Here is a 26890-nt window from a genome sequence, read left to right as displayed (position 1 = left end):
GAGTATTACATAGAGTCAAGATACGTCGTGAGTCATGTAGTTTTTGGTGATATCGGCCCTACAATTACTATTTGTTCTACCCGTCTTGGCTTTCACCAAGTCAGATTCGCGATGCTCTTCCCGCCACGGTATCCAGATCTACGGATCCATTCTCATCTCAAGCCACTGACACAACCCCTGCATGAACCCCCACTGCCCCAAAGTTTCAGTGTCTTCAGAGCACGCTCTCCCGCTCAGGGGAACCTTCGGTGCCGACTCCACTGTGGCGCACCCACTGTCGAGTAACCTAATGGAACAGGTTCACTCCTGTCAAGGCTCAGTTCAGCTGCGTCTTGTCTCATGGTGATTCAATTGCTGACAATCCCCTTTCCCGCTGCAACGTCTCTTCTTTTCACCTCACGCTACAAACCTCCAACTCATCGACCTTCGTTACAATAACTCGGGAGGGAAAAACATGCTTCGAGAGTCTCAGCCTTGGTGATGGCCGCCTCCGTCGATTCCATCAATTCTCATCATCTCCCACCGCTTCTATCTCCGTCCTCGACTCCTCCCCCGTCATGCGCCGACACGATAAACGACAAACTCCCCACGATTCCTTCCGACGAAGACCACTCTTCTGAAGAAGGTTCCCACAGAAGTAGCAGCGTGCGTCGCGTCGAGTCCAACTCGTCTATTTCCGAACCAGCGGTCGAGGATGACGAGGTTCAAGAACAAGAGCCCGCGGAGGAGACTCTAGACAAAGAGAAGGACCAGGATGACAGCACCGCTGTACCCTCTGGCAGGGCCAGTCGCAGCAGTACGATAAGCAATACCACGAACCCTAATGTTCGACGTCTCTCCGCGACTGAGATGCAGCGCCTCACAAACTCTCCTGAGTCGTTGCCTGTGGCCCCCGCGCCAGAACGGAGGTCAATTGACCAAGAATCTACAACGCATCTTCTCGACCAGCGCGAGGCTATACGACAGCCTACGATGCGCCTCGATGATGTACCTCCCCCTGCGCAGCAAAACGGTGCCTCTGTAGAAGCTCGTCCTGGCTTGACTTCTGCTCTGCGGACTGCCAGAGATATTCAGATGGATATTCACCGACGCCCATCACCTGGAGCGAGAACTCTATCTACGCCTCCTACGAGCCGTGTCACAGCTGGCGATTCAAGTGGGACATCGTCGCCGAGACGATACTCTTCCTTCAATTTAACCGGACGACCTACGTCTCTGCATCTCAACCTCGATGGTGCAGGCGGAACATCTCCTATTCTCGGCGCCCGGTCAACACCTGCGACAGCTATACCTCTTCAAACAGACTCAGCCGGCCTTCGACCACCGTCGCCTATTCCACCGATCATTCCTCTCCCACCTATGTCGTTACCTACACATCTACAGCTCGAACTGGCGGCTCAAAGACCTAGTCCGTTGTACATCCACCAGTCCCACGCCTACGATATTCCCTACGAATCCAATGCCGTCAAATTCGAGCGTCTTAAAAATGTTATCCTCCTACCGCCCCATCTCGAAATGACGCTCAACTTTGGAGCTCTAGCATGTCTCGATGCTTGGCTTTGGAACTTCACCATTCTTCCCATGCGCTTTGTCCAAGCTGTCAGCATGCTAGTTCGTTGGTGGGGCTATGTCATCCTCAAAGAAGTTCGATGGCTTCTCGGCTTCGTGTGGTATGGCCTTGGACGACTCTGGCGGAGAGGTAGGACCTCGCGAGCCGATGAGACCTCTGATGAAGGAAGATCACGCAGCGAGAGTCGTCCTCGAGGTCGTTCGAATGATGAGAACGGGACTCATGATTTTAAGGCAAATGGGAATGGAAACGGTCACTTCAAGCCTTTGCAGTCTCGATCTCAACCCGAGTCTGGAGCATTTCGTCATAAGAGGACGAAATCCATGCCTTCGAATCTCTCGGCCTTTCACAAAGCTGATCTTCTCCAAGGCGCTGTCATAATATGCAGTTCCATGGCCCTGATGACTCTTGACGCAAGCCGCATGTATCACTTCATTCGAGCCCAATCCGCCATCAAACTCTACGTCATCTACAACATTCTTGAAGTCGGTGATCGTCTTCTTTCAGCTCTGGGGCAGGATATTCTGGAGTGTCTCTTCAGCACGGAAACGCTCTCACGTAATGCGTCTGGTCGTTCCAAAGTCCTTCTCCCGCTGGGCATGTTTATGCTTGCTCTTGTATACTGCTGTCTTCACTCGATTGCACTGTACTATCAGGTCATCACCCTCAATGTTGCCGTCAATTCTTATTCCAACGCCCTCTTGACTCTCCTTCTCTCGAACCAATTCGTCGAGATCAAGTCAACTGTCTTCAAGCGCTTCGAGAAGGACAACCTCTTCCAGCTCACCTGCGCCGACATCGTTGAGCGGTTCCAGCTTTGGATCATGCTCTTCATCATCGGGATGCGTAACGTCGTCGAGGTTGGTGGCCTCAGTGTCCCGGGTGCCGGCTCAGAGTCATATGACGAGACATCTGTACCTCATCACAGCCCCTCTATCCTACCACACAGCTTTACTGTACTACCCTCGTGGCTCATGTCAGGCGAAGTTCTGTCCCCCTTCTTCATTGTAATTGGTAGTGAGATGCTTGTCGATACCATTAAACACGCCTATGTGACGAAGTTTAACAACATCAAACCAGCTTTCTACAGCCGTATTCTTGATATCCTATGTAAAGATTACTATACCAACGTAAGTCATTCTAATCCCTTATCGTGTTACAACTAACGCCTCTAGGCTTTCATGACTCCCTCTCTGACCAAGCGTCTCGGTCTTGCTGTCATACCCCTATCCTGTCTCTTTATTCGCGCCTCTGTTCAAACCTACCACATGCTTCTGTCGACCCATCTACCTATGCCTATGCCCATGCCCATCCCCCAATCAACGCAGACATCTCTCTCCGAAGAATCAGCCACACCCTCGTCACCCGCTATGATAGCTGCTCTCAACCGCTTCGACTCTCTCATCCGCGACTCCCTCGGCCGCGCAACATACGGCTATCCATACGGCTCACCCCTCAACTCTCGGCCCTGGTACTCCTGGACATCCGACGACTTCATCGCCGCCATTACCATGGTCGTCGTCTTTTTCATCGCCTTCCTCGTCCTACTCATTCTCAAACTCCTTCTAGGCATGATCCTTCTCAAGTACTCCCGCAACAGATACACAAAGATGAAGCGTGCAGAACACCAGGGCCGTGCTCCTGAATCTTTTGATACACCCGGCGGACGAAGAGTTGGTGGTTTTGGCCAGGTTGAGGTTGGAGAGGAGAGACAGCGATGGATCCATGCTGATAGGAACGAGGGACTGAAAGGTGGTAAAGGACCGGGTAAGAGGGTAGAGAAGACGGAGAAGAAGAAGGACGATTTTGAGAAGGTGATGAGGTATGAGATGGTTGCCAAAAGGATTTGGTAATTCCATTGTTCAGTAGCATTTTACGGCGTTTACTTCCGAATTACATGATCAAGTTTGAAGATAACAATTCTCTATCTCCCTTTCAAGACATACACATGTGCACCTGTAAAACAGTATGAAGGAAACAAATGTCCATATGGAAAGGTATCTTTCTAATCCTAGGTATCAAAAGTCCTCTATCCTCGAAGCCATTAAAGCTTCATCGTGAAATCCCAGCGCTTGCCATCCCTGTTTTTCCTTTTCCCATCCTATTCCATGCCCTTATATACCCATGCAGCTCCTTTGCATGGTGGCACTACGTTATACTCTATCAACGCATCGTAGTCTAGTGCGTGCTTTTTCTTCATCAAATCATATCGCAATTCGTCACTTTTATATAATCCACCAAACCGAAAATTCGTCAAGTCGTGATGTTTGTCCGTTTACTGAATACCGGCAAGCTTGAGCAGGCCGGGGTTGTTGGCCAGGAGGTCAGGCTTAGCCTTGTACAGATTTTGGACGGTGTGCTGGAGAATCTCCCGAGTCTCAGGCTCGAGCTGCTCCTCAGGAGGGCTGAGGACCTTCTCGAACACGTTGATAAGCTGGGGAGTAAGCTGCTCAACAGTGGGGTTGGACTGCTGGTAGAGCTTGAAGATGTTGTCGTAGATAGGAGCGTTTTCCTCGTAGTCCTCCTGGAGGGGAAGGACATTGACAACGGCGGGAAGGGCCTGAGCAACGAATTCGTTGTTGGGGTTCTTGGTCATCATACGAGAAACTGCACCGGCAACGTTGTCGGTCATGCGCATCTCGTTGACAGTCAGGAGAGGCTCAAGCTTCTCCCAAAGAAGGGGGTACATGGGGAAAGTCTTGCCGGTGTCGGCAGAGTTGAGGACAACGAGGCCAATGGCGTAAGCAGCGTTAGACTTAGCCAGAGGGTCGGGGTCTGTGAGGCGGCGGACAAGAGCTTGACCAAGAGACTCAGTGAAGGGAGTGATGGCCTCGCCAGTGTACTTGGTAATCTCGGCGATGGTGCCAACAGCGGTGGATCGGTGAAGGTCCTCGCTGGAGCTGGCAAGTCGGAGAATAGGCTTCTCGAAGATCTTCCAGAGCTCACCGAAGTTGTTGCCAAGAGCAGCAGCCAGGCCGACAACAACGTCAAGAGCAGTGTCAATGACGAGCCAGTCGTACTCGGAAGAGCCAGCATCAACCTCCTGCTCCTCCTCCTCGTCGCCAAGATCCTGCTGGCAAGGGTGAGATCGGGTAATGATAAGACCAACGACCGAGACCATCTCCTGGAGGAGACCATCCTTGGAAGCAAGAAGAGCAGGACCGCAAGCCTTGAGGGTGGCAGCGACGTTGCGGTTGATGTCGGTAACGACGGAACTATTTGACTGTTAGTAACGATTCAAGACCAGAATGCAAGAAACAAGAAATAACAGTGCCATGAATCAGAAGTAGATTAGACGTTTTCTCAGCAACCGCATTTTGCGTCTGAGTGAGCTGGGTATAACGCAAGGTATTCATCATATTGGCAGAAACAGAAAAGACAATGGGGTAAACTAACCGTTCGCTGTCGTCAGACCAGATGGTCATAGTGGCCTTCTCAAGAGCCTGTCCCATGCTGATGAGCGAGGTAGGGGGAGTGTACTTGGGGGGAAGACCAGCCTCCCACTTGACACCAGCGCTCTCCTCCCAGACCTGGAAGACACGGGCATAGGTGCGCCAGAGGGTGGAGATGGCGGTCTTTCGGCATCCCTCGTATGTGTGCTCGGTGAAGGGAGAAACCTTCTCGATGGTCTGCTCGACGTATGTCTCGAGGTTGGAGCTGTTGCAAGAGTTGGAGATAACATCACCAAGGACGTCAAGGGCAATTTCCTGCTCAAGAGCGACAGCAGTCACGGCACCGAGATCCTCGAGGTCCTCGATATCATCCCAGTCCTCGTCACCGCCAGCGGCGATGGTCATATCATCCTGAGTCTCAGGAGTCTTGACCTTGACACGCTTACCGCCAATGACGATGGCACCGTCACCAAGCTGGCTAGCGTCAACACCAGGAAGCTCGATTTCCTCCTCCTCGAGCTCGAGAGAAGAGAAGAGACCCTTGAAGACACCAGGAAGGAAGTGGTCGAACTGCTCGTGGTAAACCTTGGACAAGTTGGACCACAGGATGAAACTGGTCTCCTTAAGGCGGGGGTTGTCAAGACCGAGAGCCTCCTCACTAGCAGACATGAGATCCATGACATAGGGCTGGAAAGACTCGGAGCCGACGGCCATAGCGATGCGGCCCAAGCTGTCACAGGTGGAGCTTCGGAGGTCAAGAGACTCCTCACCCTCCTTGATAGAGACGAACTTGCCAAGAGAAGACATAACATCCTTGAAGTAAGGCTCAAAACCCTTCTCCATGGAAGAAGCGATAGCACCAATAGCAGAAGCAGCAGCAGCCTTGACGCCAAAGTCCTCGTGATCGAGGAGACGGACCATAGGACCAATCAGGTTGGGACCATACTGGGCCATGATCTTGGTGTCAATGCCGTCACCAAAGGTATCAAGGGCACCGCAAGCGCAGCGGATGATGCTAACATTCTTCTTGTCGGAGACACCCTGAGAGGCAGCCTCGAGGTTCTTGAGGACGGAAGCGATGATCTGCTCGTGGTGAGAAGACATCTCGTCGGCCATCTCCTCAGCGAGGTGGATCAGACCAACAAGAGAGGCATGTCGGACCTGAGTCTCGGAGTCCTCGAGAAGAGAGATGACGGTAGGGAGAAGAGGCTGAAGTTGAGTAGAGATGAAGTCAGGAGCACCCTCAGCAGCGTTGCCGAGAGCGAGCATAGCCGCCATACGGAACTTAGGATCGTTGTTGGTAGCGAAGTGGGGGAATTGCTCAAGGAGAGGAACAATAGCCTGCCGGGGAGGGAGCTCGTTGGACAGGGTGTCGATGAGGCTGATGGCGGTACGGGCAGGAGAAATGTCCTCCTCGTCATCATCGGCATCGAGCTCGGTAACAATGTGCATGGCCTTTACCATGAGCTCAGCGGCCATGTCCTTCATGCCCTGAATCTTCATGCGTCGGTATCGAACACACTGAATGAGGAAAGCAAGAGCCTGAGATCGGGCGTCCTCCTCAGCGTTGACGTTGCCACCAAGCTCAATCATGAAGGTAAGGAGGTCACGGAGGTGAAGGGCAAGGAGGGAAGAGTCGTAAGCAATGAAAGAGTGGAAGACCTCGAAAACGATCTTGTAGCTCTCCTCATCTTCAGCCTCGACGGCAGCCTTGAGAATGTTGACCAGGCTAGGAACAAAGTTCTGGATGGCCTTGAGAGACTCGGGGTCCTCCTCAGGCTCGACAATCATGAGGATGGCACCAATCGCACGGACGATGTTGATGCGGACCTCCTTGCTCTGAGGGTCCTCAATGCGGGCCTGGAAGAGCTTGAGAAGTTCATGTGTGTGGTCGGCGAAGTGGGTAGGGTCCTCCTCGAGGATAGCGTAGAGGAGGAATGAACCAACCTCACGGGCAACAACATTATCGTTGTTGGTGAGAGGAAGGAGGTGCTTGAGGAACTCCTCACCCTCACCGTTCTCCATATCAGCGCTGACAATGCCGGCGATAAGACGGGCGAGGGAGTGGCGGACACCAGCGGAGGACTCCTTGAGGACACCCTCGAGAAGGTGGTTACGGGCGAGCTGTCGCTGGTCCTGGGCGGTCTTCTCCCAGAACTTAGGGATCAGACGAAGGGCCTGGACCGAGGCGAGCTGTCGGACACCGGCATCTCCATGTGTGAGGGAGATCTCGACGAGGGCGAGCAGCGACTCGGGTTGTGTGTAGAAGTTCTTCTGGAGCTCGGCGGTAACGGCCTTGACCTGCTCTGTGTTGGCTTGAGAGAGAAGAATGTTAGTTTTGATGCTTGGATAGCGAGGCAACAGGTAGCAGCAAAAGAAAGCAGAGCTTGCCAGCTGTTTATCGTTGACGTAGATGATAGAACTTACGGACTTGACTCCCTTCAAGGAGCTGAGCAAGCTTCCCCTTATCCATGATGATTTCTTTGTCGAAGCTTGAACGACAGAGAAAAAAAGAGAAAGAGAAAGGAAGGGAAAAAGAAAAAGAACCCGAAGGTTTATAGTAGTGAAGAAAAGGAAAGAAAAGAGTCGCGAGAGACCTGCGCCGAAAATTTTAAATTATTTGGGGTCCCCTCGAGTCGAGTCGAAATTAGCATGGAAGAGAAAAAAAATTCCCAGGCCCCGCTCTTGCAGGTGCACGCGCTGGTTGGTAGCGCCCAGCGCATGCAATGGAGCCCAGGGTCTGGTGTTGCCCCTCGTTTCTTCCACTTTTAGCGCGGGGCTTTTTGTGGTGATGATTTCCCTGACGGGTCAAGAACACGCCGAATGAAGTTGTATGTACCTTAGTTAATGCTCATGCTTGACCGCCTTTGGTGGGCGGCAGCGATGTGTTGTTGTCTTTTGTTTCGTCGGCCTTGTCTAGACTCGTCTCGTCTCCGGTGGATGGCATGGCTAGGTATTATTGAAGCCTGATTACTCCAGGCATCGCTGAAGATGTCGGATAAATGCAACCTTGACAGCCAAGACAAGCCCTCGAGTTTGCTGGCACTGGCCGAGATGCTGCACTAGCTCGGGTGCATGGCAGCCATGAACCATGGCCAATAGTTGTTGGCTGATAGGCCCATGATGACGTTGGTTGGCTGCTTGACACGCGTTAGGCTGATTGATACGCTCCCAGAAGTCTGGGCCTCGGATGCTTATCACCAAGCGATCAAATACAGCTTCATCCAAGGGTTGGTTGACAGTCTGTGGCATGAAATATTACTGCCATACTGCTATGAACTGACCAAGCAATGCCCAGTACGCGTCAAAGAAGATACCACTGCAACACTGACCCAGGCTATAGCCTGTACGTCACCAACCCTGTTCAGACAGCTTCATAGTTCATAGCTCACTCCGGCTCAACTTGACGCAGCTCAACTGTTAGACAAGTCGCATCATTTGCCGTACCTGACGGCTACAACAGTTACCAGCGAGGCTTTGTACTCCCGTCCACAACGCATGGTACGACGCGTTCAATCAACACTCTTCTTGCCAGGCACACAAATGCGATCATTAATCTTGAGAGCCTCGCAATTGAGGTCCGGATTCTTGTTCTTCAAGTCATCAACGCTCACTCCATTCTTGTTCGCAATCTCCCAGCATATATCGCCCTTGTGAATCGCATACGCAACCGTGCCCTCCGGACAGTCCGCTATGGGAATACGCTCGTCCGACGAAGAACCCTTGTAGCCGAGGAACCAGAAGAGCAGGACGAGCGATAGGATGACGAGCATGAGAAAGTTGAGAAAAGGCTTCATCTCGGTGAACCACGTCATCTTGGGGCGTTGCTGCTGGTTTGTCATGAGGAAGGTCTCGGTCTCTTGACCTTCAGGACGAGCTTCGCCAACCTTTGTGAGCTGTCCGTACTCATTGCCAGGCGCGCTCTCCCAGTAGCTGCCGTCAGCGTCGCGGAACGTGTAGACCTGAGTGTCAGCATCGTAGCCTACTCTCTGCATGCCCTCAGGGAGACGCTCCTCGTCGGTATCGTATCGAGAGAATCGAGACATTGTGATTGATGATTGTTGATTGGGATGGTAATTTGATGTGATTGATTAATAGAAGAAGAGGGAGAAAGATGGAAGAACTCAGGCTGCCTCCTTTGAAACATGGATATCACGTTTCCTCGCTTGTTCAGGGGACCGCGTCATGCCTTAGGTAAGCATCTTACAGGCATAAGCTTCTTGAAGCCACCACCACCCAAGTTACCAAAAGCGGAAAATAGACTACTGCATGAATTACGACAAATATTATGGGTATTGATTAAACATGATGATTGAATCCTCACATGGCTGGCTATTGTGATGTCAGTACGGGTTCACGTTAAGTCGGAGGTTTGACGCATTATGGATACGCACTGGAAGTCATGCCTTTCACAATGGATGGTATAAGAATTATCGCGGCATAATGCCATACTCTCATACAGAGAGTATATTCTAAACAGGGTCCTGTATCATAGCACTCTGGCTTACCTTACCTGGGTCTATCGCCATGTCTCCTTCCAGTAAGAACCGGCCGCCTTTCTTGCCAGCTCACATGTCTTTGCAGCTATGGAAGATCCTGATCCCGGGTATCCGAGTACAGACGACACACTCAGATTCGTTAAAACATTAGAGATGTCTGCCGCCAATGGGTACAAGTTAAATTGTGCTTCCAAAACGGCCCTTGCCAAGGCGTATCAGGAGATGAGAAGTAACGGTACTATCATCCTTCTTTATATCCTTGCTCCTCCCCTGTTCGAGCATATTCGTGGGGATCATTACGACTTGGAGCAGATGACACTCCAGGAGTATGGTGAAAAAGGCCCCCGTTTCCGCAATTGGATTAATGGTGTCAGTGCTCTCGCGGGCTTGACTTAAGACAAGAAAGCTGTGGTGCTTTCTTTCAGCCTTGGAATCCAGGATAACCTCCGTGATTGGGGCCCGTATCTCTATCTATCTGTCACGACAGGAGGCGAGCTCTATCGTACGAATTACACCAGTGTCTCTCGACTCACTATATGCCTGCTCCTCGCTTGGATGCAGGCTGATGAAGATATCGACATACCACAGGCCTTCAGAACAACCTACAAATGTGACCCAACACTGTTCCATTGGGCTTGCGAGGCTAATATGGAGGTGTTCTGCGGCCTAAACCGCGGAAACCTCGAGGTTTTCGATACTCATACTACACCACGCAACCGCCTCCGTGTCCCATATGGCGATGCCAGCAACAATAACCAGCAACTTAACAGATTTACCAGCGAAAACTTGGCCAAGGCCTACATAGACAGTAGCATATGGTACAAAGACGTCATCGCAAGACATATTAGTCGAATTATCAGGACCAACGTATCGGTCCTCGCTATCCATCCCCTATTCCAGCGACTTTGGGTCACTGTCTGTATGGACCGAACTGGTAGCAAGATAAAGAGGGCCCTCAAGCAAAAGTTCGAAGCTCAGGTCCTTCGGATTTCCGATGACGAAGACAAGAGGCAAGCACAGGCTTGGTTGGGCGAGGCGGATACCATCTTGCATGAGATCGATGAGGAGATCTAAATGCCGGCGGACTTCAACCTCGGGGACAACATCCCACCCGAAGAAACCAAATGGAGTAGATATTGTTTTGACGAGAAGTCGATTGTAAAAATCCTTGTGCACAAATCCAGGTTGCGTTGTCAAGATGTGCACCGAGTGTGCCAATGATTGGTCTAGCCTGTGCATTTATTGTACCAGTCCCTTGTTGTTTTCAGATATGCCTACTAATTGATCTGGTGTATAAACTCTAGCAAAAAAGAGTTTACTGCCAGAGGGACAACTCTATCCCAGGGATAGATTAGAACTTCGCAAGATCGAAGTTAGAATTCGGGCAGTCACGCTATCATGTATTGAATTATGAAGATATTAAATTCAGCATTGCCCAAGGCAGCATGAGGTGAATCGAATTATACACTCAAACTTAAGTCATCTTGCACCGTGCGAGCAACCTGATACATTCGCTGCTCATTGGAATTTTTGTTGCCACCCATATCGGTCCGGCTGTACTTGTAGTTGAGGAGGTTCGAAGAGGCAGGGCATTGTCCATTCTCCATATCACACTCTACCAAGAAGGTCTCTTGTCCAAGAGCCCTTGGATACCTGATCAGTCTAAAAAGAAGGTCGCCGCATATGTCACGAATACTTTGCTCAATGGTGAGCCAGGCCTTGGTCTGCCAAGGGGGTTTGAACTCTTAGCGTCGCCTCCTTTGGTCGACCTAGCCCAAGCTCGTAACAGATGAAGACCCCAACTGAAAGCATTTACACTTGGCTGTGATGTATGTGGCACCCATGATGCAATACGTGGAGTTCTACTCCCCCAAACACACACAAACACCACCAGCAACATGGGATCTCTGGCTCCACATGTCCAACAACGAACGCTGGACGACATGGGCATTCGCGTACGTCACCGACGTCGCGCCCGCACTCATGATCGGGGGCTACTGGCCAACCGACTTGGACGCACCGGCTCCTGAAGATACGTTTGTATTTGACAAGATCTTTTGGATGCCAACGGTTTCGACGGGTTTAGATGTCAAGAATGCCCTGCCAAAGGAGGGCGAGGAGTGATTGAGGATACGGATCAGTGCAAAGGTTATCAAGAATGGGCGGTATGATGCTGAAGTGATTGCATTTTATGGGGATGGTGATGTAGTGGCGTTGGGTAATCATGTTGCGCTGGTATTGGATGGGGAGAGGAACTGGGGACGAAAGGCGAGGCTGTAGGGTGGCTCAAATTCGACAGACACATATTCATTGACGGAGGTTTTCCAGACTTACGAGACCTACCTAAGGACAAGATCAGGTGCTTTAATACACTGCCGGCTAAGATATTACACCTTCGATCTTATATTAAATTTCATTGTCGTCTCGTGATGAGCTTCATAATGGTCTCTCTATGCTCAAATTTCAAAGGAGGTGTTCCACCAACCATTTAGTATTACGGACTATACTCAACTGTCCAATAATCAGCATCAGCACGGCAGGTAAGTATCTTATGAAGGTTATCCATAGTGTCCATCATCAAATGGTCATCATCAAACGTTCAGCTTTCTACGTTCATCCAATAATCCATATGATTGAGGCTCAGGTGTTGATGCGAGCCGGGACGGGATGATTCTAGCGCCCGCTCCCCGCAATCAACCAACCATTCAGGGTGAAACCCGCTAAAGTTTAAGGCTATCAGCCGCAACGTCATGACGGGCCGTAACCTAACTCAATCTAAGACTCATGACCTGACGAGGTAAAATTCCAGTCAGAGCTCCCCTTCTCAAGGTTTCACCTTTAAATCCAAAGAAACATGCATAAATTCGTGGTGATTTTCATGTTAAACCCGCTATTTAAACCCTTTTCTTCAAAATTACTTGACCTCCTGAGTTGAGGCCTGCAATGACCCTTGATGCGGCCACAGCGTTTCCACTGCATCCACTCAATAAGCACTTGACCCAATTGAACCCTGGACTCTACAGCCCTGGGTGGCATCCCCTGTCCTTGTTAAGAAAGATGCGCGACTGCGAAGTTCGAACGAGGCTCTGCGCCTGTGGGTTTGCCCAGTTTGTTCTCCTTTCAACACTTCTTCTGCCTTTTTCCACTTCATGATGATGGCGACGCCTTGAACGACTAACTACGCCGGAATTGGTTTACGCCAGTGCGAGACGATTGCTTCATGTCGCGTCGACCTCTGTCAAACTCAGCCTCCGAGCCTACGACGAGCAGGGTCAGTGTGTCCATAATTGATTGCTGGACTGTCCGGCACTCAACGACTCCGCACTGCCGTTCTCCTACGTGGTACCAATCATCCTAAACCGAGACGAACGAACCGGTCGAGAAAATAACGCAACCTCAACATCATGGCTGAAGCGGACCCCGAAGTCGTGGTGGCCATCGTGGCTCTCCTCGTCTCTTTGGTTGCTCTGGCAGCTACCTTCATGCAGGTCATGCAACAATACTACGCCTCTGCAGCAGGATATGCTCAATGCAATGAGAAGGTCATGGGGAAATGGGCACTCACAAAAACTCGTCGCTTCTCCTGGGACGAGCTCCGTTTCGAGGTCGAGTTCGAGGCCCCTGTGATTTTTGTTTCGCCCCCAGACAACCAACATGGTCCAATTCGTGGGGCAGAGATATACTTTCTAGATGGAAGTCCCGAAAGTCTCGAAAATACGTGGTCTGAGCTGGACATCAATCCCAGAGAGGAATATGCCAACAAGACGAAACGAGAGCGTATCCATACTGCTGATAACGAGCGAGCTTCATGGACGTTGCTTCTCAGCGCCGTACAGCGTATGGAGCACGAGTCTGAGAAGTGGCAGAAGAGTCAATACGAGGGCATGCATAAACAAGTTGGACCTCCCAATGCTCAGTCACAGAATCATGATCTTCCTACCAACCCTCCCAGTCTATACGATGCACATACTATGACAGTTGCTCTTCAACGGAAACGTAAGAGCTGGGATACAATGCCTGCGACTGTTCTACGCCCCTACGCCACGACGACGATGTGCCATCTTATCGAGATGTTGGCTGCTCTGGGTATCTATTGGAAAGAGTTCGACCGAAAGCGTGAACGTTACCGTGCCGAAGGCAATGGTTTTATGGTTATTGGCGAAAAGGTCACTGATCTCGGTTTAATGTTTACGTTCAGTATTTACGGGCGGAGTCGCTTCGAAGCAAATCGAGTGATTCCTGTTGACCAGGTGAAGGAGCTTTGTTTTGGCTATGTGTCGACGATTTACAGCGTGTTGCTGGACCAGCGACGACTTCGATTCCCTGAAGATGATCCAGAGAACTTGGCTTTCCTTCAGCTGGCGACTCGTGAGGAGATTTCTCAGACCCTCATCCGAATTGGATGTAACAACAATGCTGTCCGTGCTTTCCAAGATGCTGGGAAGCATACATCACATTTGTTTCCTGGTAGGTTTCTCTGCCTTGATGGAAACACATATACTAATGGCTTTAGTTTCTTTCGAAATCCTCGGTATGCTGAGTCGTACTTTTCACATCAAGAACAGCATGTTCACCCATATTCCTAACCCAACATCAGATCGTTGGGATAAGCAATCGGTGTCATTAGTCAAAGTGATGGAAGCTTATGAGGACCTCGTTCCGACTTCACTGCCCGGAGCTCGTCGAAACCCAGTCATTATCGACAAGATCAAGAAGCATGTCGACCAAATCCTGGCCTTCAACAAGGACGAAAGCGTGACCGAGAAGATGTGTACTCTGAAGGCACTCCACGAAGCCATTGACGATTGCGATCAGATCTTAACAGCCAAGGAACCTAGCGGCACTGTTACCCCTTTTGCAGAGCAGTTGGGCATCAAGGTTCATGAGTCCGAGGTACAGAAGAAACGACGAGAAATGGTCCAAGATGTTTTGCGATCGCACATCCAAGAAGTTCTACGTCTACTGAACGATGGGGAAGACCGTTCATCCGATACGCAATCTCTACACGCCGAATGGAGTCCGGCTACACCACATACGCGACAGGATGGACAGCCTAGAGTTGCGCCCATCGGATTCGAGGACATGCACGAAGCCAGTCCTGACGAGCGGCAGCACAAATTTTTGGAAGTTTACTTTCACGTTATCCGTGAGAAGGTTATCCCTCGTGCTGCCCGCTCAACAGACCGCAGAACGAGCCTTGTTGGAGCTCCTGCAGGGTATGGTTTCCGTCGCGCAGGCACAGGTCGCACACAAGCATCCAGCATGCGTGGCATTGAACGAGCATCCTCGCCGCCTCCCCCCATGCCAGCCCCCCGTCTGCAAACCAGCGTGGAGAACATTCCTCTTGGTCCCATGGCTAACGGCCGTCCCTCCATGTCTAGCAGGCCTGGCAGTGCTGTGAGTGAAGCGTATTCGTTAGCAAGTGAGCAACCCAGACCTAGACTAGAGGCTGCATTGTATGAACAGGAGGTCTCGCATGATGATGTTTGGTGTACGCTGATTTTCCGCATGATATGCTGGTTAATGTTACACGACTTCAACAAGTTGGATGTACAATTGAGTAAAAGTGAGCTATTGGGAAGTCGTATGCCAGTTTACATATCATGATACATTGGATGAGAGTCGATATTTGGAAATGATTGGATGTTAGCAAGGGGTTTGGATTTGATATCATGATAACGGCGTATCGCGATATTGGGGATCCCACAAAAAGCGAATGTCAGCGATATTTGGTTAGCACGTTAATTTACAAGGGATCACAATACACTCATCACAGAACGAATGACCCCTGTGCCAACTAAAAAACTCACCGTCTGTTTCAATACATGATCCAACATTCCTCAACCGCATCATGATGACCCAGCTCTAGAATCGGCGAAATGCCCAACAATGCCCCCATCGGACCACCCCCGCATCCAGTGTCGGTACCCGTTCCGGTACAGGAAATCCGGATAAGCCGAGCGGATGCCTTGATTGGTAGCCTGACTAAGTCGGAATCGGAGTGCACGTGAGGTTGGATCGGAGGTGGGATTTTTCACAGTAAGCCGTGTGGCGAGGACTCGGCGGTGACCGTGGATAAGGATTGGATGATCGGGATTGGAGTCGGCGAATGGTGGATTATGATTTATCATGGAAACAGAGCTGGGAGAAGGTTTGTTGTGAATAGATTCAAGGGATGAGATATAAACAAGGGGCGTCAGGCAGTAAGTCACAGAACCTCGGTCAGCTGAAAACTATGATCGAGTATCCAGAGTCGAGAAAAGGAGTTGCTACTAGTACTGCACATTATTATCTCCTATTTTATTGGACTGCTCCCTTGGATCCATCTTGATCCCATTTGGGTTATCCCTTGACGGAGATAAGCATAACAATAGAAGCTGGAGTAGAACCCAATACAAGCCCAATTCATTGTTTCGTGTAATCGATCTATTCCTTCAATGTTCCAGTCTCATTGTCAAACCCTCCGGGTTCCAACACACAGACGTGGAGATATCACGTGAGGTTGCAACAGGCAACCTGAGCTGAATACCTACCATCACGGGCCTTGATTTCCAGCACGGAGGATTCAGTGGAACGTGCTAGCCTAGACTCTAGAGCTCGATTTGGACCGTCGTAAACCTGTTGGCAATCGACCAAGGCGTCGGTCAAATTAAATTTCAGGGCTGACTAACTCTCGAAACCTGTCTCTGTCTTGAATTCATTCCAGCATCCGTCGCGTCGCCGGAGCCGTGGTTCGGCCGTAACCGTACTTGTCGTAGAGCCAGGTTCGTTCCGTTGTTTAACCAAGGCAACGCACGCTCCGAATAGCGTCTCGCTAGACCGGGTATGGATGTACAGTACAATCACCAACAGACGGTCCTTTCCTAATTCCCTATCCTATCCTACCTCTTTCGAACTCCGTCTGCTGCTGTGATGAGGTTGCAACGACGTGCATAAAAGTACCCCTTCTCACGATCGCCTCCAAAGTCGTGTTGGACTCGTGCGGAGAGGTACTTTAACTCGTCCAGTGTCATGTTCCCCTTCCCCAAGCACGACCACATTTTCACCCAATTACGGCCGCTGTGACACTGGCTAGACCCTGTCCAAGTCTGAGGAAAGCACGCAGGGCCAACCAGTCCACAGCTGCACTATTCCCCAATGGGACTAGCCATGAAAATGGAGAGTCCACATCCACTTTGGCCCGAGAACCAGAGACCAACAACTCCTCCGTCACATCAGCCTGCACCACATCTTCTCTCTCACCAAAGCCTCGTCAGCAAAACGAAGCCCTTTCCCCCCAAGACAGAAAAGGGCCAGAGACACTGAATTATACGGGCGACGGTTTCTTTTTTGTTTCCTTTTGCCCCTTGTTACTTCATGTTTCGTTTTGCTTCTTAATTATACTCGTTTTCTCTTAACCCTCCTCGCCACACTCCCTTGTACACTCCCCTTGCCTTGCCTCCCCAGCCTCAAGTGCACGCGTGCTCGCTCAGTCAGATAGCCTTACGACCCTTCGTTCCGCCGCCCTGGCTTCCGCGTCTCCATCACCTTCGATCTCCTGTGTTTCGATCGTGTCGTCTCCTTTCCGGTCTCGGGCCTGAGGTTTAGCCTCATATCGAAAGCCCTTCGCGTCCGTTGTCGATATCCGTCCCCCTTGTCGACATATCTCAATAACGACCATATTGTCGCAGAAGTTGCCGGCACCAACAGTCTTCCCACTCGATCGAGGCCAGAGAGTTTGATGCCAGTGGAGTAAAAGCCTCGACTGGCCGTTGGACAACCAACCTTACGTTCCGGTTAAGCACCTGCATGTCCGGCACAAACACATCTCCTTCCGCGTTTTCTGCTCCCCGCGCGGCTTAGCTGTTACAACAGCACGTCTCTGATACTACGACCCTTGGAGCTTCGCAACCAGTCTTGATACTGATCCCATCAAGACTGCTAAATCGGAACTCGTCCTGAGCCTTGTGCATTTGACGGATGAACACAAACACACACAAATACCGACCGCATCATGACACCATCCCCCGCAACTAGCCAGGCTCTCGAGCCTCGTCACCCCAAACCTTCCCAAACAGTATCCGTCAACATCTCCGAGGGGACCCAGAACCGCTCCCGCCGCTTCCAGCTCGAGGTGAGCGAGTGTGTCGAGACTAAGACTGTTACGACCACTACTCGTCTCACGCGAAAGTTCCCTCAGGTCTTCGTTCGTGACCCTGTACCTCTGGAGAATCTAGACACAAAAGAGTATCCTCTCGCCATGAAGCCTACTCCCCCAGAACTGATTAGGTTCTCGTATAATATGCCAGGTGCTATTGAGACTGACGATGAAGTTGAAGATGAACCCATAGATAACCAGGTTAGTTTTCACGTTGTGCTTACTTGCTGTTTTCAACTACTCTGAAGAACAGGCCATGCTGACATATACACAGTTATCCTGCAATGCTCGTTCTACCCCCACTCAGCTTAAATCCGAGTCCCCTCAAGAATCCAACCTTGTCCGGATACCCAAGCATCGATCACAATCTCCTTCAGAAGGATATCCTCGCCGTTCCCGCGCTTCTAGAGCTACCACTATAGATTCCCCCGAATCTTCAGCACCAACTTCGAATCCTCGGCGACCTGGCCGTTCTATTCCCCTGAACGCCGTATCGGATAAACTTCGTCGCTCCATTGCCCATAATTCGAATCGACAAGGAGAGAGGTCCTCCAGACCTTCTGGGGGCTTCCTTGCTACTCCTGATACTTCGGAGGTCGTTGGTGCGGCTGAGAGATCAGCTCGCCGACGCTCGTCACACCATGAACGAAATCAATCACCCGAAGCATCTTCCTCAGCTGTCAGCCCTCAATACGAAGCCACCAGCCCTGTAGAGAGTGATTCACATACTGTCTTTAGCAGCAATGTCGCTACTCCACCAATTACTGATGCTGACGCAGAACCATTCGCTGATGCTGATGGATCCTTACAACAACCCATCCGTCCTTTTAATCCCCGTCCCAGTATCGATGTCGTTGCCGCACAAGATGCTAGTCTTCCTAGTCCCAGACTGTCGCCTACCTTGGCAGCCGCTCAGCTACATACTGCCGATGACGAAGATGAGACACAGCCTAGCTTCCAAAGCTCGAACCTTGATCCCTCAAGATGGCTTGATGAATCACAGCCAATGGAAGATGATTCCATGACTGCTCTCGTTCGTTCTGGCCATTCCCAAGATGATTACGCCCTTGCTCGCACCGATGGTGCTTCTCAAGGTGTTGATTCACTACAAGTCGTTGACACACAAACACTCCTCGAGGCATTCGACTCCATGAAAACCGAAATGAAGACATTCATGATGTACCAGTTCCTTCGCCGGTGTCCTCGTCCCACCCTCCGCGTTGTGGCCAACGCTGTGAACCCAGCCCTCAAATGCGATTTTCTCCGACAGTTACCCCTGGAACTTGGATATTCTGTTTTGTCTCATCTCGATCACCGAGATCTTTGTCGAGCTGCACAAGTCTCAAAGCACTGGCGAAACATTGTTGATCGTAATGAAACAGGGTGGAAGGAACTGTTTGACCGAGATGGCTACACCCTCCCACCTGGTGAACTCCAGAAGGCTATCATTCAAGGTTGGGGCTGGCAAGATCCTGTTGGTGCAAGTGGATACGAAAAGGATTTGAGCATGCGAACCCGGTTGACTTCAACTGAGCATGAGCTTACCCGGACTCTTCGACAAGAGACAGCCTCCAAGTCTCGGGCTTCCAAGCGCAAGCGAGCGATCAACACTTATTCGGCCGAGCGATCTAAGCGACGTGCCAGTGCACAGGAAGCCGTGGCTCGTGAAGAGAACAAGTCGCAGCCCGAGGCTCGTCAACACAAGTCGGAAGGGCCACTGTCTGCCGCAAATGCTGCTGCTACAGCTGTCCCTGATCCCCAGCTTGGACTGCCTAGCCTTCGCGAGCTACATCTATACAAGTCGCTTTACCGCCGTCATCATATGATCCGTAAGAGTTGGACCAGCGGCGAGGTCAAGCCTGGCCACGTCGCGTTTGCAGCTCATCCTCGTCACGTTATTACGTGTCTCCAGTTTGACGAAGACAAGATCATTACAGGTAGCGACGATACGCTCATCCACATCTACGATACCAAGACGGGCAAGCTCCGCAAGAAGCTTGAAGGTCATGAAGGTGGTGTCTGGGCACTACAGTATGAAGGCAACATGCTGGTGTCTGGCTCTACTGACAGGTCTGTTCGCGTCTGGGATATCGAACGTGGTCTTTGCCAGCAGGTATTCTACGGACACACTAGTACTGTCCGTTGCCTGCAAATCCTGATGCCCACCGAGACTGGTAGAGATTCCAGTGGACAGGCCATCATGCAGCCCGAGAAGCCTCTCATCATCACCGGCTCCAGGGACAGTCAGCTCAGGGTCTGGCGGCTTCCCGAGGTTGGGTCCCGCCGATATATCCAGACCGGCCCCCCAGCTCATGAATCCGACTGCCCTTACTTCATTCGAGTGTTGGCCGGGCACACGCATTCTGTTCGCGCCATTTCCGCTCATGGTGACACCCTCGTCAGTGGATCCTATGACAGCACTGTTCGAGTTTGGCGTATCAGCACCGGTGAGGCTCTTCATGTCCTCCACGGTCACTCTCAAAAGGTTTACTCTGTCGTCCTCGACCACGAACGCAATCGTTGTATCTCAGGCTCGATGGATTCGCTGGTCAAGATCTGGGATCTTGCCACTGGCGCATGTCTGTACACTCTCGAGGGACATAGTTTGCTCGTCGGTTTGTTGGACCTCCGCGATGAGCGACTGGTGTCGGCGGCGGCCGACTCGACTCTTCGTATCTGGGATCCAGAAAATGGCAAATGCCGCAATACTCTCATGGCGCATACTGGGGCTATTACCTGTTTCCAGCACGATGGCCGGAAAGTTATTAGTGGCAGTGAGAAGACAGTCAAGATGTGGGATGTCCGAACTGGCGAATGCGTTCAGGACTTGTTGAGCGATCTCAGTGGTGTTTGGCAAGTCAAATTTGACGAACGACGATGCGTGGCTGCTGTCCAGCGCGATTCACTCACCTACGTCGAGGTATGTTACAACGCAGATAACTTGGGAGCAACAAATACTAACATGATTCAGATTCTTGACTTTGGAGCTGTCCGAGACGGCAAGCCACCAGAGGAACTTGGCAAGCGTATCCTTCTCAACGAGCCCGAGGTTCGAGCAATGATTGAGGAAGAAGCTTAATACATCACATTACGGATGAATGGATGACGGACCACGCATATAGGCAATATGTTTTTTATTCGCAACGGGTTGTGCTACGCGGGCAATCGATGAGACAACGGCGTTGAGGTATCGTACATTTACGCATAAACAACACACATAGTTACGAAGTTCCAGCATGAAACGGGCGGGCGGGCGTTTGTTGCTATTGGGATGGATGCATGCATATACCTATTGTTTTTTATTCAGAAGTTTGATACATGTCATGGAGGCTAAGAGCAGACAGAGGTTCAGTTCAACCTTCTGTCTCGCGATGAGCTGAAAGATATATGAACAAAAGCCATGCTTAGGGGCTCAGCATGCGGTTATAGGAGTCAATGAATTTGGTACACTTTATCGAGTTTCAGTCCGTGATGTTTGTGAACGTTGGCCCGTAGATTCCGCGTTGCGGTCGTGTTCCGCTGATGGTGATACAGGCTACAAAGGGTCCTGACCACTTGAGGTCAAGGAATGAAGATCGAAGGATTTCTGGGTTGAGTGGTGGAGATGGACTAATCGTAAGCGTACACGAACAATTGCACATTTACATTTTTCATGAAGAGCCAAGTAGTAGAAAACAGCTACTGTCATGCCTGCTGCTGATTTGGCAAGAATTGGCTCAACCATTGGCTTCGTGAAGCTCGGAATTAAGCTTGTTCGCTGAACCGTTGATAACTTAACTTTAAAGCCCAGTCCCGATCCCGATGATACCGAGCTGAAAGCAAGGGTCCAGTTAGTCCAGGCTGACTTGCTAAATATCCCTGTCTGTGGATTACAATAAAAAGCGCGCATCTGATATGATCAGAGCTGGAGACAATGCTCCGCGAAGTAAGAAGCCCTAGGAGGCATCATAAGGAATGCAAAAGACCAAAACATGTAAATCGAAGGTTGCCTAAGCCTATACCAACTTGCTTATCCAAGTCTTTGCCCTCTTACGATAAAGGTTCTAAGTTTCCTTTCCTCTCGAGCCTAGAGGAGGTATCATATTGCCTCATCTGGTCTGATCAGCGTAGGGCGTGATCGGGTTTGATTGTGACCCATCTACATCTGACGTGGGGAGAGTACTTAGGCAGTCAGATCCCCTCATTCCTTGGACATTGTGTTACTCAGGATTGAAGAAGCGATACAATGGCTTGGTTAAAGGACTTTGTTGGTAAAGTGGGAGAGGAGTATAAGAAACAGGTTCAGTTACAGCAGCAGCAGCAAAGGCAGAGAGAGTCAGGGTATTATGGACAAGGAGCGAATCAAGGATACCAGCAGAGCGAACATCAGAGAGGTTCGCCTTCGGGATCGCAACAGCAGTATCAGACTGGGCAGCCTCAGTATCAACAACCTCAGGCTCAGTACCAGCCTCAATCACCACAATATGGACAACCTCAGACACCACAGTACCGACCTCAGCAGCAACAATATCCCCCTCCACCATCACCATACCGTCCACCGAGCGCTCAACCCTCTCAGGCACCTTCACAACCTTACACCACACCACCACCAACAACACAGCCAGCTTCACAAGCTTACCCTCAGAGTCCATATCCCCCTCAAGCACATACCCAGCAGCTCGAAACACAATGGCGCGAAGCAGAGCGTCTCGCAGCACACTACAAAGCAGAGTATGAAGCTCAAATGAAGAAAGCTACAGAAGATCTCGCCAACATGAGAATTGAGCAAGAGAAGCAGGTCCAGGAGCTAGAGAAGTTGAGAGCTGAGGAAGCGAGGAACTATCAACTTGCGGAGGAGGAGCTGGTGAGAGAACAGCAGAGATTGTATGATGAGATACAGAAACAGAGACAAGAGGTGGAGAGACCACCGTTACCACCGAGGATTAATACGGATGTTGAGGATGCTGCACCACCTTTACCCAGGAGGCCTGTTTCTACTGCTGGAAGTGTGAGTCCTGCACAAAGACCAGTATCGTATGCAGATCCGCCAGCTCAGAACTCGTTTCTTTCGCCACAGAGTCAGACACAGGTGCCTGCTAGTCCTTCGCAAGGCTTTATACCACCTCCTCCACCCGGACCTCCTCCTGCTCAGGCTACAACACCAGGCCAACCACAGACTGTTGGGTATTTGTCACCTACGTCCATGTCCCCTGGGCAGGCTTCGCAGCAGACATCATACTATCCTCCTCCACCGCCGAGTCCTCAAGCACAACCTTCTCCAAGAGTCCAGGAGCAGCCAAGTCAACGGAACTCGTATCACGCACCAGCTCCAGCAAGTCCTCAACCGCCACAGGCAAACGCTCCATCATATCCATCATCACCACCTGTTCAAATTCCACCTCAACAACAACCTATCGCTCAACCCAAACTTGTCTCTGCACCGAAGCCCCCTCGCGTCAGAACCCCTGAGCCAGCGCAGCTGCATGCCTGTGGTGCAAAAGCAGGTCTCGAATGCTCAGGCTCACTGACATCCTTCCCCCAACACTGGTTCTACCATGCTGCTGTGCCAGAGTTCGTCATCTGTGCTCGCTGCTATGCAGATCTTATCTACGACACCAAATTCCGGGACTCATTCCGAAAAGTCTTCTACGACGATGGACACAAGCGCAGATGTCGATTCAACACCAGGCGGATCAAAGATACATTACTCCCCGAAGCCGTTGAGTCTGGCAGTCTTGACAAGCTTGTCGAGTTTATGGGGAGGAGAATTGGCATCAGAGACTGCAGAGAACAGAACATCACCGAAGGAGAGTCGTGGTACAAAGCAGCTGATATTCCAAACGGGACAATTTGCGAAGCTTGCTTCGAGGACGGTCTCATAACTTCGTCATTTGCAAAGTATTATCAGCTCTTACCCAACGAAGGCGGTGCCTATTGCGATCTTAGCGTATGGTTCCTCAAACGCAAGTTCATGGACTATGCAAAAGAGAACAAATGGGCCCAATTCTGTCAAGAGTTCAACCAGCGGGCACAAATACCGGACTGCCCCAAGATCAACACTGTCAACGCCAATGAACGTGTATGGTACAAGCCTATAAATGGACCGAGGAACCTGCAGGCCTGTGCAGCGTGTTATCACGACTACTTCTATGCTTCTGAAGATCAGGATAAATGGCAGCAGGTTGCTGGAGGAAACTTCCAGACCAGGTGTATTCTTGGGCAGTTGAACCACATCATCCCAATGCATCAGGCACTGGATGATGAGGATAGAAGTCTCTTCTGGAATGCAACGTGGGAAATGGACAAGTACCCTGTTTGCAACAGGGAGGGAACAAAGGGAAGTTCGTGGTATACGCCGATCAACAATCCTTCCGGCTGGGGAATATGCGCGGCGTGTTATGAAGGCATCATCAAACCAATTGGAGGCGCACGATGGTTCATCAAAGACAACACCACCAAGCCAGACGAATTGTATCTATGCGGTTTCAGCCTGGGTCATCCGCGAGCGATTCAGGCTCTCGAAGCATATGTCAGCGCACGAAATTGGGGAGACAGCAAGCTATTTCTTGACTGGACTGCGCAATGGGGCCATGTTCAACCATGCCCAAGGAAGAACTTTAGCAAGAATAGACGATGGTGGGGATGGGGAGTCTTGGAGATCTGTGAAGATTGCTATGCTTCCTTTGCAAAAGGCACAGCACTTGAGCCTCGATTTGCACTCAATGGAGTGAGAGAACCAGAAAAAGAGCGCATGTGCGATATCTACTCGCCACGCATGAGAGGTCTGTATACCGAAGCCTGTAGAACTGGCGATCTAGAAGGTCTCTTGGCCATCGCAGAACAAAGACATGTCGTCTATACGCAGACAATCATGCAATGCGAGCAGATCCTCAATCAGCAAAAGATAGCAGCTATTCAGGCGCAGACGTTGGGCATACAGGGTACGTTTTATAAGAGCATGGGATGGGCTCAAGATGCTACCATGGGACACAGCTACACCGTTGGAAACTCGTATGCTGGGTATGGTCATGCAAATGAATGGGTTTTGCAGGGGTATTCGTACGATAGACAGTCGAGAGAGGCTGCGGCGGAGGTCATGAGCGGAGGGCCTCTTATGCGAGTGCAGATGCTTGAGGCGAGATGGAGGGAGGTTGAGTAAAGAGTATCAATATATGACGATGCTCTAGATGAATGATGACTCTAATAGTAAACTTACACACATGTCAAGGTCAAATTCTGATTCATAACTTTTCTGCATAACGTACATATATCCAACTTACAGCCCATTTTAAACGCCTAGAATACCAATTCCCAAACATCCAAAGTCGAAGTTCCCATCTTGAGTCCCATCCCCGACGCCGCCTTTCCAAGAATCAAGTATTTCCCATCCCAACTAAACGACGCCGCCGTGACAAACCCGCTCTGGAACTTGATCGTATACAGCACTCTCCCCGAGTACGTATCACTTACATCAACACCATCATCTGTTCTACAGCACAGGAAGCGACAGTCCGCCGATACAGCGATGGGCCAGCCCTCGCGTGTTCTCCGCCCGCTGAGGTTGTACGACTCGAGGGCTGCGGTGCCGTAATTCCAGTGGAACACCGTGTCGCCCCATAGCGAAACGATGACTTCTCCATCGGGCGAAGTCCCGAGGAACACGGGCTTCTTCCATGTATCGGTCTCGAGCTTGGCGATCGATGCGCGGGTTTCTACATTCGTTATGCGAATCGTGCCGTCGCGGGATTGTGTGATGAGAAGCTTGCTGTCTGGTGTGAAAACCGCATGTGTAACCTCATCCATATGGCATGGAATCACGACGCTCGCCTTGTTGAGATTCGCACTGCAGTCCATAAGCCCAACCCGCCCTCTCGTGCTTCCCACCGCAAGCCAATTCCCGTCCTGCGAGAACGCAAGTGGCTTTCCACCAGGCCACTTACAAACCGCGATCTTCCGTCCATTGATGTAGTCGCCAAGATACACAACCGGTTTCTTGAAATTGATGCCATCATGGCTCGCCGCATTGAGACCCTTGCCGTCTTCCTCACTGAGATATGCCCACTGACGACCATTGCGCGAGAAGATCATGTTGACGCCGTGCTGGTTCTGCAAGCAGGAAACTTGGTTGGCGCGAGTGTCGTAGAAGCGCGTGGGTGACTCGAGGGTTGAGATTGCGATAGTGGGGGCGTTGTGGCGAGATACGTAGGCGGTTTCGACGACTTCATGGTTGGAGAGTTCTTTCTTGGCGAGGTGGCGGAGTGAGATGCGGAGGGGCGTTGTAGAGGTTATACCAATGGCATTGTAATCCGGAATAGGCGGCTCATTCGTCTCTGAGTGGGGAGACGACGCAATTGTTCTGAAAGGTTAGTTAGTGTATTGAGAAATATTTGTGAGAGGGGACGTACTCTGGGTGAGCGATGCTGCTGTTGCTGTGATCTCGACTCTCGGCGTCATCAATTGGTGGTGGTGGAGCAGCAGATGAGCTTTCCGAGATAAAGTCTTGAGTGGCCTCGATGAATTCTATGATGATAGATCGTTGGCTCTCAACGCGAGGATCTTCGCTGTCTGACTCTTGGAGGAATCTTGAGCGGATAGTTGATGCCTCTTGAAGGATCTGAGAGCTGCTATAGCCGGGAAGTTCTCTCTCACCATCATGAGGCTGAGAATTGATGGCTCTATGAGAATGTTAGTGAATATCTCACAAAAAGGAATGAAGTCAACTTGCAGTAACACACAGTCAAGTCCTAGACTCATGGCACTTCTCAAACCCTCAAGCAACTTTGCAAAGGGCGACAATCTCTCGGCAGTATGTTCCAACCACGAGGGCGTCCTCTCCTCTGCCGTCCTTCCCGTATCCAACGCGTCATCCGCCTCCTCCAACAACTCCCCAGCCTCACTGACAACCCTCTTGATCGCTTCATCCAACCTTCCCGGCAGCGGCGCGCTTCCGGACTCCAGGGCCTGGGCGTTGTGATGTAGCAGCCTCGCTACCATCTGCAGCTCCGCGAGCTCCCGGGACAGGCTAGCGAGGTCCAGCCTCGCCTGCGGATAATACGTGACGAAGTTGCGCAGACCGTCTACGACGTGCGTCGTGGAGGTCTGCAGTGCGGTGCAGAGGGAGGATATTGAGGACATGGTTTGTTCTACTGGATGTGATTGATGATGTGAGGTTGCGTGACGAATGCCCATGCCGACGGTGCGGGATAATTTGGTGGAGACACTACGGAGATCCGGAATTGACGCGGGGAATTGAATTTGAATTGCTACTTGCTTTTTCTCAATGGTTGATGATTAAGATATTAGACGTCATATC

At 50.9% G+C, this 26890-nt stretch overlaps 8 protein-coding genes across 8 annotated transcripts; 5 read left to right on the top strand and 3 right to left on the bottom strand.

The window, feature by feature from the left end:
* Positions 1-480: 480 nt before the first annotated feature.
* J7337_007267 (uncharacterized protein) lies at positions 481-3423 on the top strand (the record flags this gene model as incomplete). The annotated part of the gene is made up of 2 exons (XM_044824919.1): positions 481-2700; positions 2746-3423. The coding sequence occupies 2 exons, from the start codon at positions 481-483 to the stop codon at positions 3421-3423; spliced, it is 2898 nt and encodes a 965-aa protein (XP_044680576.1).
* Positions 3424-3845: 422 nt separating this feature from the next.
* J7337_007266 (uncharacterized protein) lies at positions 3846-7435 on the bottom strand (the record flags this gene model as incomplete). Its single annotated transcript, XM_044824918.1, has 3 exons — positions 3846-4785; positions 4967-7277; positions 7390-7435. The coding sequence occupies 3 exons, from the start codon at positions 7433-7435 to the stop codon at positions 3846-3848; spliced, it is 3297 nt and encodes a 1098-aa protein (XP_044680575.1).
* Positions 7436-8474: 1039 nt separating this feature from the next.
* On the bottom strand, positions 8475-9008 carry J7337_007265 (uncharacterized protein; the record flags this gene model as incomplete). The annotated part of the gene is made up of 1 exon (XM_044824917.1): positions 8475-9008. One exon carries the CDS (start codon positions 9006-9008, stop codon positions 8475-8477), a length of 534 nt encoding a protein of 177 aa, XP_044680574.1.
* Positions 9009-9614: 606 nt separating this feature from the next.
* J7337_007264 (uncharacterized protein) lies at positions 9615-10535 on the top strand (the record flags this gene model as incomplete). The annotated part of the gene is made up of 2 exons (XM_044824916.1): positions 9615-9787; positions 9887-10535. 2 exons carry the CDS (start codon positions 9615-9617, stop codon positions 10533-10535), a joined length of 822 nt encoding a protein of 273 aa, XP_044680573.1.
* Positions 10536-12865: 2330 nt separating this feature from the next.
* Positions 12866-15068, top strand: J7337_007263 (uncharacterized protein; the record flags this gene model as incomplete). The annotated part of the gene is made up of 2 exons (XM_044824915.1): positions 12866-13928; positions 13975-15068. 2 exons carry the CDS (start codon positions 12866-12868, stop codon positions 15066-15068), a joined length of 2157 nt encoding a protein of 718 aa, XP_044680572.1.
* A 2386-nt stretch (positions 15069-17454) lies between these two features.
* On the top strand, positions 17455-20677 carry J7337_007262 (uncharacterized protein; the record flags this gene model as incomplete). Its single annotated transcript, XM_044824914.1, has 3 exons — positions 17455-17799; positions 17873-20518; positions 20570-20677. The coding sequence occupies 3 exons, from the start codon at positions 17455-17457 to the stop codon at positions 20675-20677; spliced, it is 3099 nt and encodes a 1032-aa protein (XP_044680571.1).
* A 1146-nt stretch (positions 20678-21823) lies between these two features.
* On the top strand, positions 21824-24736 carry J7337_007261 (uncharacterized protein; the record flags this gene model as incomplete). The annotated part of the gene is made up of 1 exon (XM_044824913.1): positions 21824-24736. One exon carries the CDS (start codon positions 21824-21826, stop codon positions 24734-24736), a length of 2913 nt encoding a protein of 970 aa, XP_044680570.1.
* A 137-nt stretch (positions 24737-24873) lies between these two features.
* On the bottom strand, positions 24874-26712 carry J7337_007260 (uncharacterized protein; the record flags this gene model as incomplete). The annotated part of the gene is made up of 4 exons (XM_044824912.1): positions 24874-24999; positions 25048-25933; positions 25983-26252; positions 26504-26712. 4 exons carry the CDS (start codon positions 26710-26712, stop codon positions 24874-24876), a joined length of 1491 nt encoding a protein of 496 aa, XP_044680569.1.
* Between the last annotated feature and the right edge of the window lie 178 nt (positions 26713-26890).

This window comes from Fusarium musae, chromosome 5, assembly GCF_019915245.1.
Source record: "Fusarium musae strain F31 chromosome 5, whole genome shotgun sequence".
Classification (NCBI taxonomy): Eukaryota; Fungi; Ascomycota; class Sordariomycetes; order Hypocreales; family Nectriaceae; genus Fusarium; species Fusarium musae.
Note: the sequence above shows the minus strand (reverse complement) of the source record. Positions and strands in the feature narration are given on the sequence as shown.